At 43.9% G+C, this 15,336-nt stretch overlaps 1 protein-coding gene across 1 annotated transcript in view; it reads right to left on the reverse strand.

The window, feature by feature from the left end:
• Nucleotides 1-2,388: 2,388 nt before the first annotated feature.
• CAV3 (caveolin 3) overlaps nt 2,389-15,336 on the reverse strand; it is a 41,182-nt gene continuing 28,234 nt past the window's right edge. The window contains exon 2 of the mRNA XM_069206338.1: nt 2,389-3,639. Coding sequence (XP_069062439.1) covers nt 3,298-3,639 — 342 coding nt within the window. The 3' untranslated portion in view covers nt 2,389-3,297. The remainder of the gene's footprint in view (nt 3,640-15,336) is intronic.

Below are 15,336 nucleotides of genomic sequence, written 5' to 3' on the forward strand. Positions count from 1 at the left end.
ATTCACATAAAAATTTATTTAAAAAAAGAAACAATAATTTATGATTTAAATAGGTTCCCACCATTTTTCCCTACAACCTTAAAAACTGCTACTAAATTATAAAATGCTAATTAACTATAAATACATTTAGTTATACATTAAAACTTACAAACTAAACTAAACAATATAAAACAATTATAATAAGTTTAATAGCAAGCATTATATGCTAACTAGTATCTAATGAATTAAATAAAAACAGTATGTATACTATATTAAAATAAACAATATATGCAATGATATTGAAAACAAGCATTGGCAAGCCAATGGATCTAGCCTATGCAAGGTTTTGGATTTTCTATTGCGTTTAGCCAGAAATGCTTCTGATTCTACTAATAGCATGCTTGTTAAATAAAAACTTTGATATAACCTGTTTGTGGTTGCTGCTATTTCAATAGCCAATGAGCTCTTTTGGTGTCAGCATTCAGCCGGTTGATGATTTATAAACTAATGAAGGGACAGGTTTTTGTCAGAAAATGCAATAATACTAAGTTCTTGAAAACGTTTTATAAAATACAAATTTGTATTTACCAACTTACCCTGTGTCAGGATTGCCATTTTCAGGTAGCCTGTGCTTGGCAGCAGCTTTTGGAGATGGGGGCATGAACTCAAGAGCAACATGGAAGGTGTAGGTGGGGGAGATGTACATTGCTAAAATCAACAGGAAGAAGTATGAATGACAAAGAGCAAAGCAGAGGGGGGGAAGTCCACAAGGGAAACAGCATATGCACTCTGGTGGAGTGCTCAGCACAAAAATGTAGTGCTTGAAAATCAAGCACTGGAAACAGAGACACCAGACAATCAATTAGACTGCAAATAGGCAATGCTCCATGGGAGGGTCAAACACAAGCTAGACAAGCTGTAGCATGAATTCAAAGCAGACAAATGAGAGTTACAAGGAAAGCCAACCAATAGTAAGTAAAGAACCTCTATGTTGTTGGAAAGCCACAATATTCCCCACAGCAAAGAGTGCATGTGTTGTCTAGTAGGCTTGACCTAAAAACGATATTATAGGAATAGACAAAACAATATTCTTACCTTCTATATTTTGTTCCTTGATATTTTGGACATAATATTGTTGCAACACAATATTTCTGAAACTATAATTTGGACATTCACCACTTCAGCTGAAATGTTCGGTTAAAATGGCCAAATCTCACTAATAGATTTAGAGCAATATAGGAGCAGAGTGTCCAACCACGTCTGATGCCAACTGAAGAATTCAACTCAAATTGATAAGCACTCAAAAAGGCATCTCTAAATTGTATACACCTTGCCAAACCCACATTGTCCATCCCATGGACATGTTACCAAAATGGATTCAGAGAATCTGGGCACAATTGGTGGGGAAATCAGAGTCAAAAAGGGGAGAAAATGGAATTTACTATTTAAGTTGCAGTGGGGGAAATTAAATGGGGTCACTCTTGGGTAGGTTTAGCTTATGCAGTGAGTGGTCTTGCAGTGAAGGATGGGAGAGAGTTGGCTGATGGTCACATATTTGATCGTAAAAACCTTTAAAAAATATTTAAGCCATATAAGACAGACATAAATATGATTTGAATGTTCTTCTAAAAATAAACCAAAAAAGTACTATTTAGGACTAAGTGCACTGCATAAATCTATGTGGACAACACCAAGATTTGTAGACATTAGTGACCGTGTCCCACCTCCACCTCTGAAGGGAATTCATTCGCTTTTAGTCAAATGTAAACCTTTCTAAATTATCCATACACCTTAGTGGGGAAAATGCCTAACATCTTTACTGTGAACTGGAGATCAGCTGCCACTTGTGTAAACCAACAGCGATCCTTCAAAAGACTGAAACATAGAGGTACATCCACAAAGCCCAGATATCTAGAGCTCCAACTGTCCATAGCCATTCTCTAATTGAAATTAGCGTCAATTAAAAAACACTCCAGAAAATCTAGTTATTCACCCTTCAACTAGACATCTACTTCACCATGCATAATGACAGAGACCAGTTCTCACAAATGGCACCACTCAAGCTCCTGTACTTCCTGCCATTCTGTAAAGGTTTGCATCTTTTGTGCTTTGAAGTGAAAAAGATGTTGTTTGTCACTATACACAATTCCTAAATAAATAATAAATAAATACATGTTTACAGGCACTTAGAGTAGATATGGTACTCTACACCTTTTGACATTGGCTACAGAAACGTTTATTAGAAGTAAACATGACATCTTTACATACAATTAAACATTTTCTTAAATGTCAATCCTATACTGTAGTCAAGGAAAAGCACCAAAGTTGGGACACACAATTCTAGAGAACACAAAGTGGTAATCACATAGTTCACTCCTGTATTTGAGAAGCAGACAACAGAGAAAGGCAGCATTTTAAAACGTTAGCATTTATTTATGGCTCTTTGGGTGGCCTGTTCTAGTACATTATCCTTTAACAAAAATGTTTTCCTCAATAACTAGTCTTACTAATTTGTGGTAATATCAAACCTACTAATTTAAAGGGATGGTGATCTAACTCCAGTTTGGATCAATACCATTGAGTAGTCTTGACATGTGGACATTTCAACCAAAATGGGAACATATGTACCTGAAAATTGTGCATCCCTCCCTTTCTTGTAGAACCAGAATATAACAAAAGACCTTCCTAGTAATGCGCTGTGAATAAGGAAAGTTGGCCTGGTGCACTGTGGCAACCTCTGAAAGTGGGTCCAACAAGACATGTGTAAAAGATTAGTATGCAGCACTTACATTCAGACTATGTTTTCGTTCTTGGAGAACAACATCTAACAATATACAGGAAATTAAATGAGTAACATGGTGCTACGTTTTTTCTCTGCAAAAGCGCCCCTCCTAAAAACATTTATAAAGACTGGGACAAGTTCCTGTCTGGATGATTTTGTGCTTATTTGCTGACTGATATCAAGTGAATGTCTCCACATTGCTGCAAACCTGACCAAAACACAAAGAACATCTGGACAAATTACAATCCTAGAGGTACTGGGAAGCCATGTAGGTTAATTTGAGAAAAATTCTCAGGTTCAAACCCTGGTATGGTGATTACTTGCAGGGAGGAAGGTTGGTTACCAGTCTTACAGACATACCAGACATTTTCCCAAACCTATTGCTCTTGAAGTATGTATGTATGTGGTCAAGTTTGGATCCTTCTTTGATGGTAGTTTTTTGTGCCCAAAAATGGATGCCACCAGTTTCTGTGGAAGGGGTTGATTGCTGGGGGAGATGGTGTTATCCTCAGAGTGGGATTCTTTGTAGGGTCGGACTAAGGCTCCTTGCGCATTGTTACTTTCACATTGTTGAAGACCTTTCCTAGTGCTTCGTAGAGAGGGTCACAGAAGGTGTGGATGCAGAGCGAGTAGATCCGTCCTACACACTGAATTTCAATCAGGTAACTCTTGATGCAAGGCACCACCGCCCAGATGTGACAGAAAGATATAAGGGCAAATAGGATGCCCCAAATAATAGCGAGGGGGATGCCAAAGATAGTCGAGAGCAGACGGTAGCACCAGTACTTGGTGACTGTGAAAGTGGTGAAACTGGCCTTCCAGACACCATCCAGGCTGTAGGTGCCTTCGGGCTCAGCGATAACATCTTCAAAATCCACCTGGGGAGACAGAGAAAAACATGAGATATTAAGTGTAGGATGGAGCACAGGAATACAACAAAAAAACAGAAGTCAAGTCTAGGCACAATATACACTGAAGCTGAAGGTTTGGATATACATAAAGGAGGTTCTGGCCCATATTTATGGAACGTTAGTGTCACCTTAGCGTCACTTTTTTTACACTGGAGCGGTGCTAACAATTTTTTTACGCTAGACTCGTCCAGCATCAAAATATTGGAGTTGGCGTCATTTTTAGGATAGCACCTACCCACCTTGCATCTCATTGAGACAGTGAGATGCAAGGTAGGCATTCCCTTCCTAAACATGACGCTAGCCCCCCAGCACCATATTTAACTCCGGACGCTGAAACGACGTGCATCAAGGAGGCAGACCTAAGTAATGGAGCATTAGTTAAAGTGCTGGTAGGCTTATTTTCATGGGGAAACACCATGGAATGGGCACATGGATGTCCACCCCAATCCCCACCATCACCACCACCCACACCATAGGGACACTACTGGAGGGTGGAGCCCCTCACAGGTAAGTGTATGTGTGTGGTGTGCCACTGGAGGCCCCTTACATGAGGCCCTCTTGCTGGCACTGGGTATGTTGGATTTGCCCTGGGGACACTGGTGCTCTGTGGTGTGCATTGGGGTTGTGGTAATGACTCCTGTCTATACTTGGACAGGAGTCATTTTTGGCTGCTTGTGCATCAAAAAATGACGCTAGTCTGGCCTGCGGCAGGTATTTTGCTGCTAATCAGCCTACCGTCTTTTTTCCCCACTAGCGCCTTTTCCCCTAACGCCATGCATCACCGGCTAGCGTAGTTTTTTGACACGCTAACCATTCTTTAGTACCATCGTGCGTCATTTCTTAAATATGGTGCACGGATTGCGTTAGGGAATGGTGTTAGCTGTGTTAGCTCGTGTTAAGAAAAATGACGTGCGGCATTTTTCATAAATATGAGCCTTAATATGTTACACAGGGAGGTCATGTGGCCAAGGATTAGGACTGTGCAAACTTGCGAAGCCTGATGACTTGCTTCTTTGCACATTTTTTTCAATGTTTGCCAGATTGTAAATCTGGCAAATATATTTAAAAAAATGGAAAAACAAAGAGTCTTGCACAGTAGTAGGAACTTTCCTGCTGACTGCAGAGTCCAGATTGGTAGAATCTTTATGTTTTTGATGGCAACATGTGCCTTCTAACAGATCATTCTTTCTCAGGGCAAGACTTCGGAAATCAAGGAAAGGTAATGATGTGGTTGTGTGGCTGTCGTTATGTTTTCTCTGCTGTGAGTGGCAGTGGGGAAGTTCAGTGGATATTGCTCTTCCATGTCATCACCTTTCCTGAATTCCAAAAGACTGGCCCTGAGACTTGAAAGGTCTGGAAACAGAGAATGAGTGTAGTGCTATCAAAACACATATCTGACCCCATGCTGCAAGGGACATCTGACTGGATGAACTGAGCAAATGTTGGCCCCACTGCCTCTACCACAATTCACCAGGCGACACAGGTGTCATGAAAACTCACTAAGCTGTACATAGGATTTGAATAACGACCACCCACTTTTGGAGTATAGAACATACTAAAAAATACTATGGTAAAGTATGTCTATACTGTTATGCAAAAAACTATAGTATCCATGTCACAACACTTCATGGGAGCTGTGATCTTTTGAGACCTCGTCTCCTGTAGCAGCCAGTGCTTAATTTGTGCTGGTTGTTTCCGGTGCTGAGCACTGGCACTTATTTTTGAGGGCCGGCGCTTAGTTTTCTGTCTCAAGCATTTGCTGCAAGCAAAAGACACATGAGAAAGACAGAGGAAGAGAAAAACGAAAAAGCGTCAGGAAGGGGAAAAGCGGGAAGCTACAAGAGTGAGCTGAAGGGGCAGGGAGTGGCTATAAATGGACTGAAGAGGCCCAAGATGGCTTCAGGATTACGCTGCCTCAGTATTATGTGCTCATACTTTTAATTGCAGCAGCTGCATGTTTAAGAGGAGAGCTTTGAGTACCGGCACCTTTTTATTTACAAATTAAGCACTGGTAGTAGCCTTTTCATTGAGTAGCTGGTAACACCTAGAAGCAGGCTACAGAAAGCCCTTTATTGATAAACTCCTGTGTGCCCATCTCCTATTTGTTCACTTTATGATGTGCGTTGCCTTAGCAACCACTGACAAACTCTGAAAAGATATTTATAGAGCACCATATTCCGACCTGAGGGGGCATCAAGAGGCACTCTGTTTACAGATGATCATCCACAGTACCAGGATAGAGTTCATTCATGCAGATGACAGAGTGTAGCAAGGGACTGCTAAGGGACATTTGAGAGCTGAACGCAAAGTCACTTTGGCAACCTTCAGAAAGCTCTATCTTAGTGCACTTTACAGGCAAGCCATCATTAGGGTCTATGGGCTCTTGCCCTCTCTCCCCTACTCCTGCAGAGTTCCAGAGTCCAACAAACTAAAGGATTGGTGCAAGATATTTTGACCCATGTTTATCAATAATTCACTCAACTCAACACAGCAATCCACCTTGCTGTTCTGTGTGAAAAGGAGAGGGCAGCAATGTGTTGTATTTAACATTTTTTAGCATATCCATGCTCTCTGCCTGCGCTGGCACACAAACTGATGCCTAGTGCCAACACTTGCACCCGTGTATCATGGTGCAAAAGTGCATGCATTGTGGGGTGGATTGTTTTTGTGCAGGAAAAGACACCGTCCTTGCACAATAACAATCCTCAAAGACATTTTTCTCTTTATAAGTGGGCTGCACAATGCAGCCCACTTAGAAAGAGGAAACCTTGAGGGGGAAAAGAAGATATTTCTCCTCGTTGCGCCTCTGGTGGGGATGCATACAATTCTGACACATTCCCAGGTCTACCGGTGTTGGCAAATCTGGAAATTTGTCAAAATTCAAGGGTAAATGCGTGGGACCACCCACGCTCCATCCACGGCACACCTCCCTGCCTCAGAGTAATGCAAGACAGTGATTTAGAGCGCCTTGCATTATTCTAGATTTATAAAGCCATGCAGGGTCACACAAGGTTGCCTTGCATGCCTGGGTAAATCTCATTTAGATTTAGCAAAACCTTGATAAATGTGGGACTTTACCTCTTCAATAACGAACGTGGTGGATCTCGTTACTGCAACATTCCAGGTAGGACATACAAACTATTCTTTTAACAAAAAAATAGGATGGATTTTTGGGAATCGCGATTTTCATAATGGTGAGTGGTAATTTGATTAGCTAGAGATTTCTTCTAAGGTCACTTTCATAAGTAAGGTAAGCTTCTACGTGATAAATTAAATAGACCCTCATTGCATATCGTATCTGTAATACAGACAGCAAGCGTCCCTCGCCCACTCACCGCTCGCTCACTTCAGACCTGGATTGGGTCTATTTTAAGAGCCATTTTCTCCCATCAGGCAGCCAGTGACTAAATGCCAAGCGTATTCTCGGCGTCAACAAACCGGCATGCTGCCAAGCCAACGAGCAATGCGGCTGAAATAAATTGTGCTACTGTCACGGCGCTAACAAAACCAAAAAGCTTTTGCCAGTCGAGTGCAGATAAACGAACCGCGACACGTGCCTGCTTCTCAGCTCTGCGGCGGCCTTTATCGCACTCATCATATGCCGCAAAGACCTCGGCCTCCCAAAATGAAAACAGTTTATTGCTGCTCCTCCTACGCGACGTTTTATAATCGCTCAAGTATTTGAGTGATGCAGAAGTGGGAGGACACAAGTCTGCAACAGGAGTGCTGGTTTTTATCAATTACCAAAGATAGTCCAATCAATTTTGAATTATTTTCTACAGATCGGGACCTGGGACCAGCTACATAACTACTACACAGATACGAAAAGGAGCAAATGCATGTTTGCACCTTTTTTATGCTTGCACAGTGGGAAATGGGTTAGTTCTAGCTCCTATTCATACACATTTGCCCAGCTGTAAAAAAGTGGATGGAACACATTGCAGTGGCGTAGCGTGGGGGTGCAGGGGGGGTCCGGCCGCACCGGGCACAACATCTTGGAAGAGACTCGAGTGCTAAAATCCACGGTTTAGGGGGCGCAAATTACTTGCCTTGCCCCGGGTTACGGGGCGCAAATTACTTGCCTTGCCCCGGGTGCTGACAACCCACGCTACGCCACTGACACATTGCGAGACAAATGGGGAAAACACGGGTTGTTAATAAATTATTACTATTTTAAAAATAAGGAATTTTTTATTTTTATTTTAAATGAAGCAGACTTCAATCTCTATTCTGGGTGCATTCATAAAAAAATAAGCACTGTGGTGGTTTTGTGACAAACTTAGGGGCTTATTTATAAGCAGCCTGTGCCGCAGGCACAACACTTTTTTTGACGCACAGGTGGCGCAGACTGCTGACTCATATCTACAAGGCTTCTCACGGCCTTGTAGATATGGAGTAAGGCACTGTAGCGCAAGGTGCTGCGTTACCTTACTGTGCGTCAGGGAGGCGTTTCCATGGGTGTTCCCACATAACATCCATGGAGTTTGACACATTCCCAGATTTACAAGGTTTTGCAAACATGGGAATGCGTCAAAAACCTACGCCATCCCAGTAAGAGTGACGCAACAGAGATAAATATCTTCCCATGGTGCAAGGGTGCCTGCGTTGGTGTATGGGTGACATTTGTGTGCCAGCACAGGGGAAAAGGACAGGAATGCGCTGTATCTTGTAGATACAGCGTATTCTTGCCCTTTTGTTTTGATGCAGGGCAGAGCAGCAAGAAGGTTTGCGGCGCTGCCCTGCTTCAAGACGATGTAAATGAGGCCCTTGGCTTAATATTCGATGTTTTAAAAATAGAGAGATATGTCTTTGTTGTATTCCTTAAAATGTACTCTCAAGACAAACTGCAAATTCAGGGGCTTATTTACAAGCCTCTTGTGCCACTGATGTGCCACTTTACATAATGGAAAAGTGACGCACCGGCGTCGCAAGGGGTTTGTAAATAAGCCCCTCAGATTGCTCTGTTCGCACTCAAGCAACAGCCAACACAGCACCGTTTTGTGCAAACAATTTGCTACATTCCACATTGTGCAAACATCTAAGAGGTGAAAAAGACATTTTTGCGCAATTTCTGTCCCAGTGCAGTTTATTTAATTCAGCCCCTTGCTTTGTGCTGCAGGATCTGAACTGGAAATCTACAGACACATGCTAGAAATGGGGTTCCTGGTTGGCTAGGGTAGGCACCTCAGCCAGGCAATAACCACCATTCTAGTCGGAGCGAGGGAGCTACACACCTAAGATAACCCCTGCTCACCCCCTTGGTAGCTTTGGCCAGAGCAGTCAGGCTTATCCCACAGGCAATGTGTAAAGCATTTGCACAACACACACACACAACCCAGTGACACAATAAATGCACTGCAAAAAGAGACTTCACGATAGGCTATATAAAAATAAACTTTATTGCTTAAACATCAAAGGCTGTAGACCAACACAACATAAATCTGCAACATTCTGCCAGCAGGTAGTTGTCAAACCATCATAGTGCAAACATAATGAACGGATCAGCAGGAGCGGACCTCTGTCGAGGGTTTCCTTCCCGTCCTGTCAGTGGTTTGGTAAATGCCCTCCAAAGGTATGCCATCAGGAAGAAGGGGGGCACATATGCTGTCCCAGCAAGTGGGGAGACCTCGTTAGTTGCACTGCGTGGGAGAACAAAAGGCAGCCGTCTGTGTCAACCTTCATGACTCGTTACTACGCTGCAGTAAATCAACAGCACATATCAAGCCCTCCAGGGCCTCCCGGACTGCTGCTCTGAATTTGACTAGGTGGCCCGGCAACTCATCTTCGGCGTCCAGATTAGAGGCAGCGACTCTGGGCAGAAGAACACCCAGCCGGCACAAAGTTTCCTCAGCTTCAGGTCTCCAGAGGCGAGAATGACCTGAGTGGAGCTTCCGCTTCAAAATCAAGTGCCTGCTTGTGTCCTGGGTGCACCGATGGAGGGAGCCTCGTCTACGTTCGTAGGGAACCTTTGGAGGCCACTGCAGGATTCCTTCTTCCCCCACGCCTCTCCACTAAGGGGGGGAAAGCTGTCACTGCACTGTCCCTGGGGCTGTAGTGGTCAGAGCGCTCTATAGAGGCAATAGGGGCAGCGCTCTCCAGGCACTGGGGGCCATCAAGGAGCAACCTGAAGTGATCTCTCAGCACCCATAGAGTGCTTCAATAAAGGTTATAGCACTTTGCCAAGCACTACAATAGCAGGGCCAGCAGCAGCATTTGGTAACTGCATAATCCTATGCTGGCCCCTGGGAGATAACTGTGGCCCCAAAGTAGGATGTGGGCAGACTAGCACATGAGGGTCCTAGCAATCCAGTGGCAGTCCTTCTGGTGATCCAGCAGGCCGCAGGTCAGCACAACAAGCAGGTCAATTCTAATGGCAATCACAGTCCCTTCCAGCAGCATCTTTGTACAACTCCACACAGTGTCTAAAAACAACCCCTGTACTTATACTCATTTTCTCTTTGATCTCAGGGGGCACTTCAAAGAAGCTTTAGAAAAGCAAAACACCCCCCTTTAGCCCCAGCTCTGTCTCCAGACATCAGTAGGGGGTAAATAAGCTCTTAGTGTGAGGGCAGGACACAGCCTATACAAACGTAAGTGTGCCCAACCTCTCCCTCTCCAGCCGAGGAAGACAACTCAATATGTAGATGTAATCCTGTTACACCTCCACCCTCCCTGTGTAATGGCTGTCTGGAAAATAAGCACAAAGCCCAGCTGTCAGTATACCCCAGATATGGACTGGAGTCAGGATGCAAAGCACTAGAGTTATAAGCACAGGGAAATGTCCAAAAGTGCATTTCTAAAATAGTAATACAAAATTCACCTACACCAGTAAGCAGGATTTCTCGCTACCATTTCAAACATTCTAAACATGCCCACGCTATTCCTCACAGATCAGAAGATGCCACTGAGACATATGTCATGGCATTTTCAATGCAATACTGTTAGAGGAGCAGCACTCACAGTAGTGTGAAACTTAATAGGCTGTTAGTCACTACTAGGACATGGAACACATAAAGACTTGTCCTACACACACAGAACCCTGCCCATAGGGATATCTAGGGCCTACCTTGGGGGTGTCTTAGGTGTAGTAAAAAGGGAGTTTAGGCCTTGGCAAGTGGTTTGGCTTGCCAAGTCAGTGTGGCAGTAAACTGCAGACACAGGCCGTAGAGTGGCAGGCCTGAAGCAGGTTTGAAAGGCTACTTCTGTGGGTGGTGCAAACTGTGCTGAAGGTCCACTAGTAACATTTAATTTACAGGCCCTGAGTATATCGTATACCACTTTACAAGGGGCTTACAGGTAAATTAAAAAATCCAAACAGGTGTAAAACAACTATACCAAGTTATGGGGGAGAGAGCACATGCACTTTAGCACTGATTAGCAGTGGTAAAGTGCCCAGAGTCCTAAAGCCAACAAAAAGGGGCTAGAAAAACAGGAGGCGGAAGGAAAAAAGTTTGGAGATGACCCTGCAAAAAGGGCCAGGTCCAACAACACGTAACTGTATTTCATGGCAGACACTGAAAAAGTATTGCAACATCATTTAGGATACCATTTCCCTGTGAAATCATCAGAGTAAAGGATTATGTGGTGTCACTCCAACGGTCACTTTGATGTGGTGAAATAATGCCACTAGCTGCCTTTTATGCATGTTTTCCAAGGAAGTCTTCCAGAGTCTCTGGATAGTGTTATTGACCCTGTGGCCACAGAACCAGATAATAACCACCAAGTACTTATTAGGCTTTGACGTTCATAGGTTATCAAGGTCAAACAGTAAATGCTTACCTGAATGATGGCTGCATGATGGCTAAGAGACAGAAACTTAGATTCAGCCTGCAGTTATAACGTGGGAATGCTAAATTGTTTAAAACAAAACACAGCTTTTTTCTGCAAAGTATAAGTGCGTACTACGTATGGTATTTATAGCACACAGGGGGTCATTACGAGTTTGGTGGACAGAAAACTCCATCCCCCAAAATCCCGACAGGGTGGCCGCCTCCTACACAGCAACCTCCTTGTTGAAGTTATTGTGGGTTTCCGGCTAGGCTAGAGGGCGGAAACCTAAGTTTCCACCTGCTGGCCTAGCGGGACACAGGCTACAGCATTGTCCCTGGCTCGTAATCGAGCCGGTGAAAATGCTGTCGCCTGCAGGGTGCACCAGCACCCTTCCAATGTTCACTGTCTGCAAAGCACACAGTGAATATTGCGACAGAGCTGGGCAGGTTGGGGGCCTGCACTGCCCATGCCAAGTACATAGGCAGTGCAGGCCCCCCCCCTGTGTACCCCTGCACCTCATTCTCCACCAGCCTTTTCATCGTGGTAATGCACTGCTTGCAGTGCTGCCCTGGCAGATTAGGATCTCTGCCCCCTCCAGACTGCTGGGATCCAAGATCCTGGGGGAGCTGGTGATTCCCTGGCAGTCCGACTGCCAGAATTGTAATGTGGCGGTCGGATCACCACATTGGCGGCAGTCCAGACTGCCATTGTGAGGGTGTCAGTTTATAGATCGCCACACACAAAATGAGCCCCACATTCTCTTATCTAATTCACTGTCAATGAACTATGAGTATATAAGAGCACCTCAAAGGGTTATGTTCTGGGAGATAGCCTTAGAAGATAAGTTAGTTAGAAGCCAAAACATTACATCTGCTGTAGGTGCAGGGTTAATAATTTGCAGTTATTGCAGTGAGAGTTTTACATGTTTCCCAGGATGCACAAAATGCAGCGCAAGGATTTTAGGGGGGACAATGCGGATCCAACACTCACAGTCCATGTAAGGATAGGGGATCTCTGGTGATGCACTACACCACAATGGAGCTGCAGTAGTTGAGTTTAGACAGCATAGGTATTCTTACTGGGTGAACAAGCCCAAAGACTGAAAGGAATGGGTGTAGAAGTCTTACAGTCAGCAGCAAGCAAGCTGGGAAGGTGACCAGAACAAGTAGCCCAATCAGACACATGTGTGATGCATTTTCAGGGGAGCAGTGCAGTTGGGGCAGCTTGGAGTTAGCAAAGCTCCAGGCCAAGAGAAATGACCAGAGTACCTGCACTCCTAGCTGCAGCTCTTGAAGTTAAGGGGGCTAGAAACAGCTCAGAGGGGCATAAGATTTGGGCAACCCATCAGGTTCTTCACTCCCCCTCCCTTACCTGTTGACTACGCTTCATTCTCTCTATCAGGAAAATGTGTTGAGATGTGGCAGATTCAGCACTCTTGGGCTAGACTGTACAGGAGCAACATGTCTCTTGATCATAGCAATACATTGCAGCTCAAACTTACTTATGACAAAATGTGAAGGAGCTGAGCCTGTTCATCTAGACTTGAGTTTAAGGCATGATTTTAGAACTCCAATCTACACCCTTCTCTTTTCAGTTACAGCTACAGAGGATTTGCCCTTAGTTCTGAATTATAATCCCCACTTCTTAATGGGAGGCAGGCACATTACCGTGCCTCCGCCTAGTCTTTCCTAATTTAGTTATACAGAGCCTCTTCAAGAGAAGAGGTCAATTGACTCAAAGCAACAAGCTGTAATCACTAGCCAGCCAGATTCAAAGTTGTCCCTACACTAATGGGGGAACCAACCATCTCAAAATATATGTCTTCTAAGTGTTGTACAGTGCCAGGGCAAACGGCTTCCAAAGGTTCACTGGCACTCTGATTTGCTTGAGGATGGCAGGCAGCTCCTAGAGTCCAAAGATAGAAGTTCTGGAGCCAGATAATCTACGAACCAATCAGGATCTATTGCTGGGTTCGTGTTTCTGGGGCAGATAAAGACCCAGGATGCAGGATGGTGGGCAGGTAGTAAATCTCCTTTGTGTAGACATGTTGTAGTGGTGATATATTTGACCACAGTTTTTTTCTGCAGGTTTCACCGCTATGGCCCACCACAGACCTGCTTAAACTGGCTTGATCCAGTAAGGTTGGACATAATTAACCTACCTGATCCATTGAAGATGATGTGAATCCAAATCTGACACTCATACTTGGTTTATAGGTGCTGTAGTTGGGAGGAAGGTGAGAACTGATCATGGGTGACACATAACTTAAGCCATCTATCTATCTCTAAACCTATGAAATGACTGCTGCAATTAAATGTGCAAGCACAGAACACTGAGGCAGCATAATCCTGAAGCAATCTCCGACCTCTTTAATCCATTTACAACCACTCCCTGCCCTTTCAGTTGACTTTTGCAGCTTTCTACCTTCTCCCTTTGGGAAGCTTCTTCGTTTTTTAAAACGTCCGTCTTTCCCATATGAGGCTTTTGCTCACAGTAAAAGTCTGAGGTAGAAAAATAAGTGCCGGCCCTGAAAAATAAAAGCCTGTGCCCGCACCGGAAACCACCAGCTCAAATTAATAACTGGGCTACATACATGGAAGGGGGAGTAAACAAGGGAAGCATGCTTCTCATGTATCCAAGTACTATCTCACACATAGCTCTTATATTATGGAGCAGTCGTCTGCTACCAGTGGGTGGTTGTGTACTGACCTAATCATGGAGAAGGCAGTCACCCGTGATAAAAGGATGGTCAGTTTGGTTGTAAATCTATGTCAGTACAGGCACTTCCACACAATGTAAAACACTCATGAGGGGACTAGACACACAACCCTCTTGAACAGTAAAACTATGTTGGCAAGATTGGTGGCATGAGGACAGGATGCCACATAATGATTGCATGGCACTGATTTCCTCCACCATACAGAAAATATGATGGAGGATATTCTACCAGAGGATTCTCCTCTGTATATAGTAATTTCTCCAGAATTCAGGATTTTCAGTGTAGAGGGTGGGTGATTCTCGGATGTGCAGTGAATTAAGAGCATTTTTTTTTATTTATGAGGATAGACAGCGGAATTAAAGTGATAGTTCTAGTTGGTATGCACAAACTGATCTTTGATCAGGTAGATTGGCTTCTTGAGATAGCTGTACTTGTGAACCCAGCACAAGTAATATAGATGAGCAATATTAGACCAAATGAGGCTTAGATGTGGTGCTTTCCTATGCCACAGTCAGCAATTATACTGGTGACTATGCCATATATCAGGTGCAATCCTGGGAGGTCAAACATGCATGCCCAGTTGCAGTTATAAAGCTGGAAAAGTACATAGGCCAATGCCCCACTATTTTGAAGCTGCTTTTGGGCAAGATGGTTGTAACGCTGACCAGTGATATTCATATGTCTGAGGAGAAGGGGGAGAAGGGTATCAAATCAGCTTTGGAACTTCATCTGCAATTATTCTGAAGACATGGGAAGATCTGGGACCAGCTAAAGAACATGAACCTGGGCCAGACGTACAAAGCTATTTGCCGTTGCATACCTTGCAAGACAAAATCACAAAGTCTGAGGCTGAAAAAAGGAGATAGTAACTGATTCACAAACTAAAAGTTGTCCCTTTGAAACACCATCCCCTTTGTGAATTGTGTTGGCGGTCATAGGGAATTGGAAGTGATCCATATGCCACTGCTAGCTCCCGCCAGTATTCTTCCAAAAGGAACACCTTTTTTTATAATGCAGCACCAGTTCCATTAAGGAAGATGAACTGTTTTTAATAAAAATAAAAATGTTTCCATTTGGGAAAATAAATACAGGAATGGTGAACTGGTGCTCCTTGCAGGTCACCATTTATGAGTTTCTAGCCAATCATAGGGGGATTGCAAATAACAACCTGCCTA

This window comes from Pleurodeles waltl, chromosome 9, assembly GCF_031143425.1.
Source record: "Pleurodeles waltl isolate 20211129_DDA chromosome 9, aPleWal1.hap1.20221129, whole genome shotgun sequence".
In the NCBI taxonomy this organism is placed as follows: domain Eukaryota; kingdom Metazoa; phylum Chordata; class Amphibia; order Caudata; family Salamandridae; genus Pleurodeles; species Pleurodeles waltl.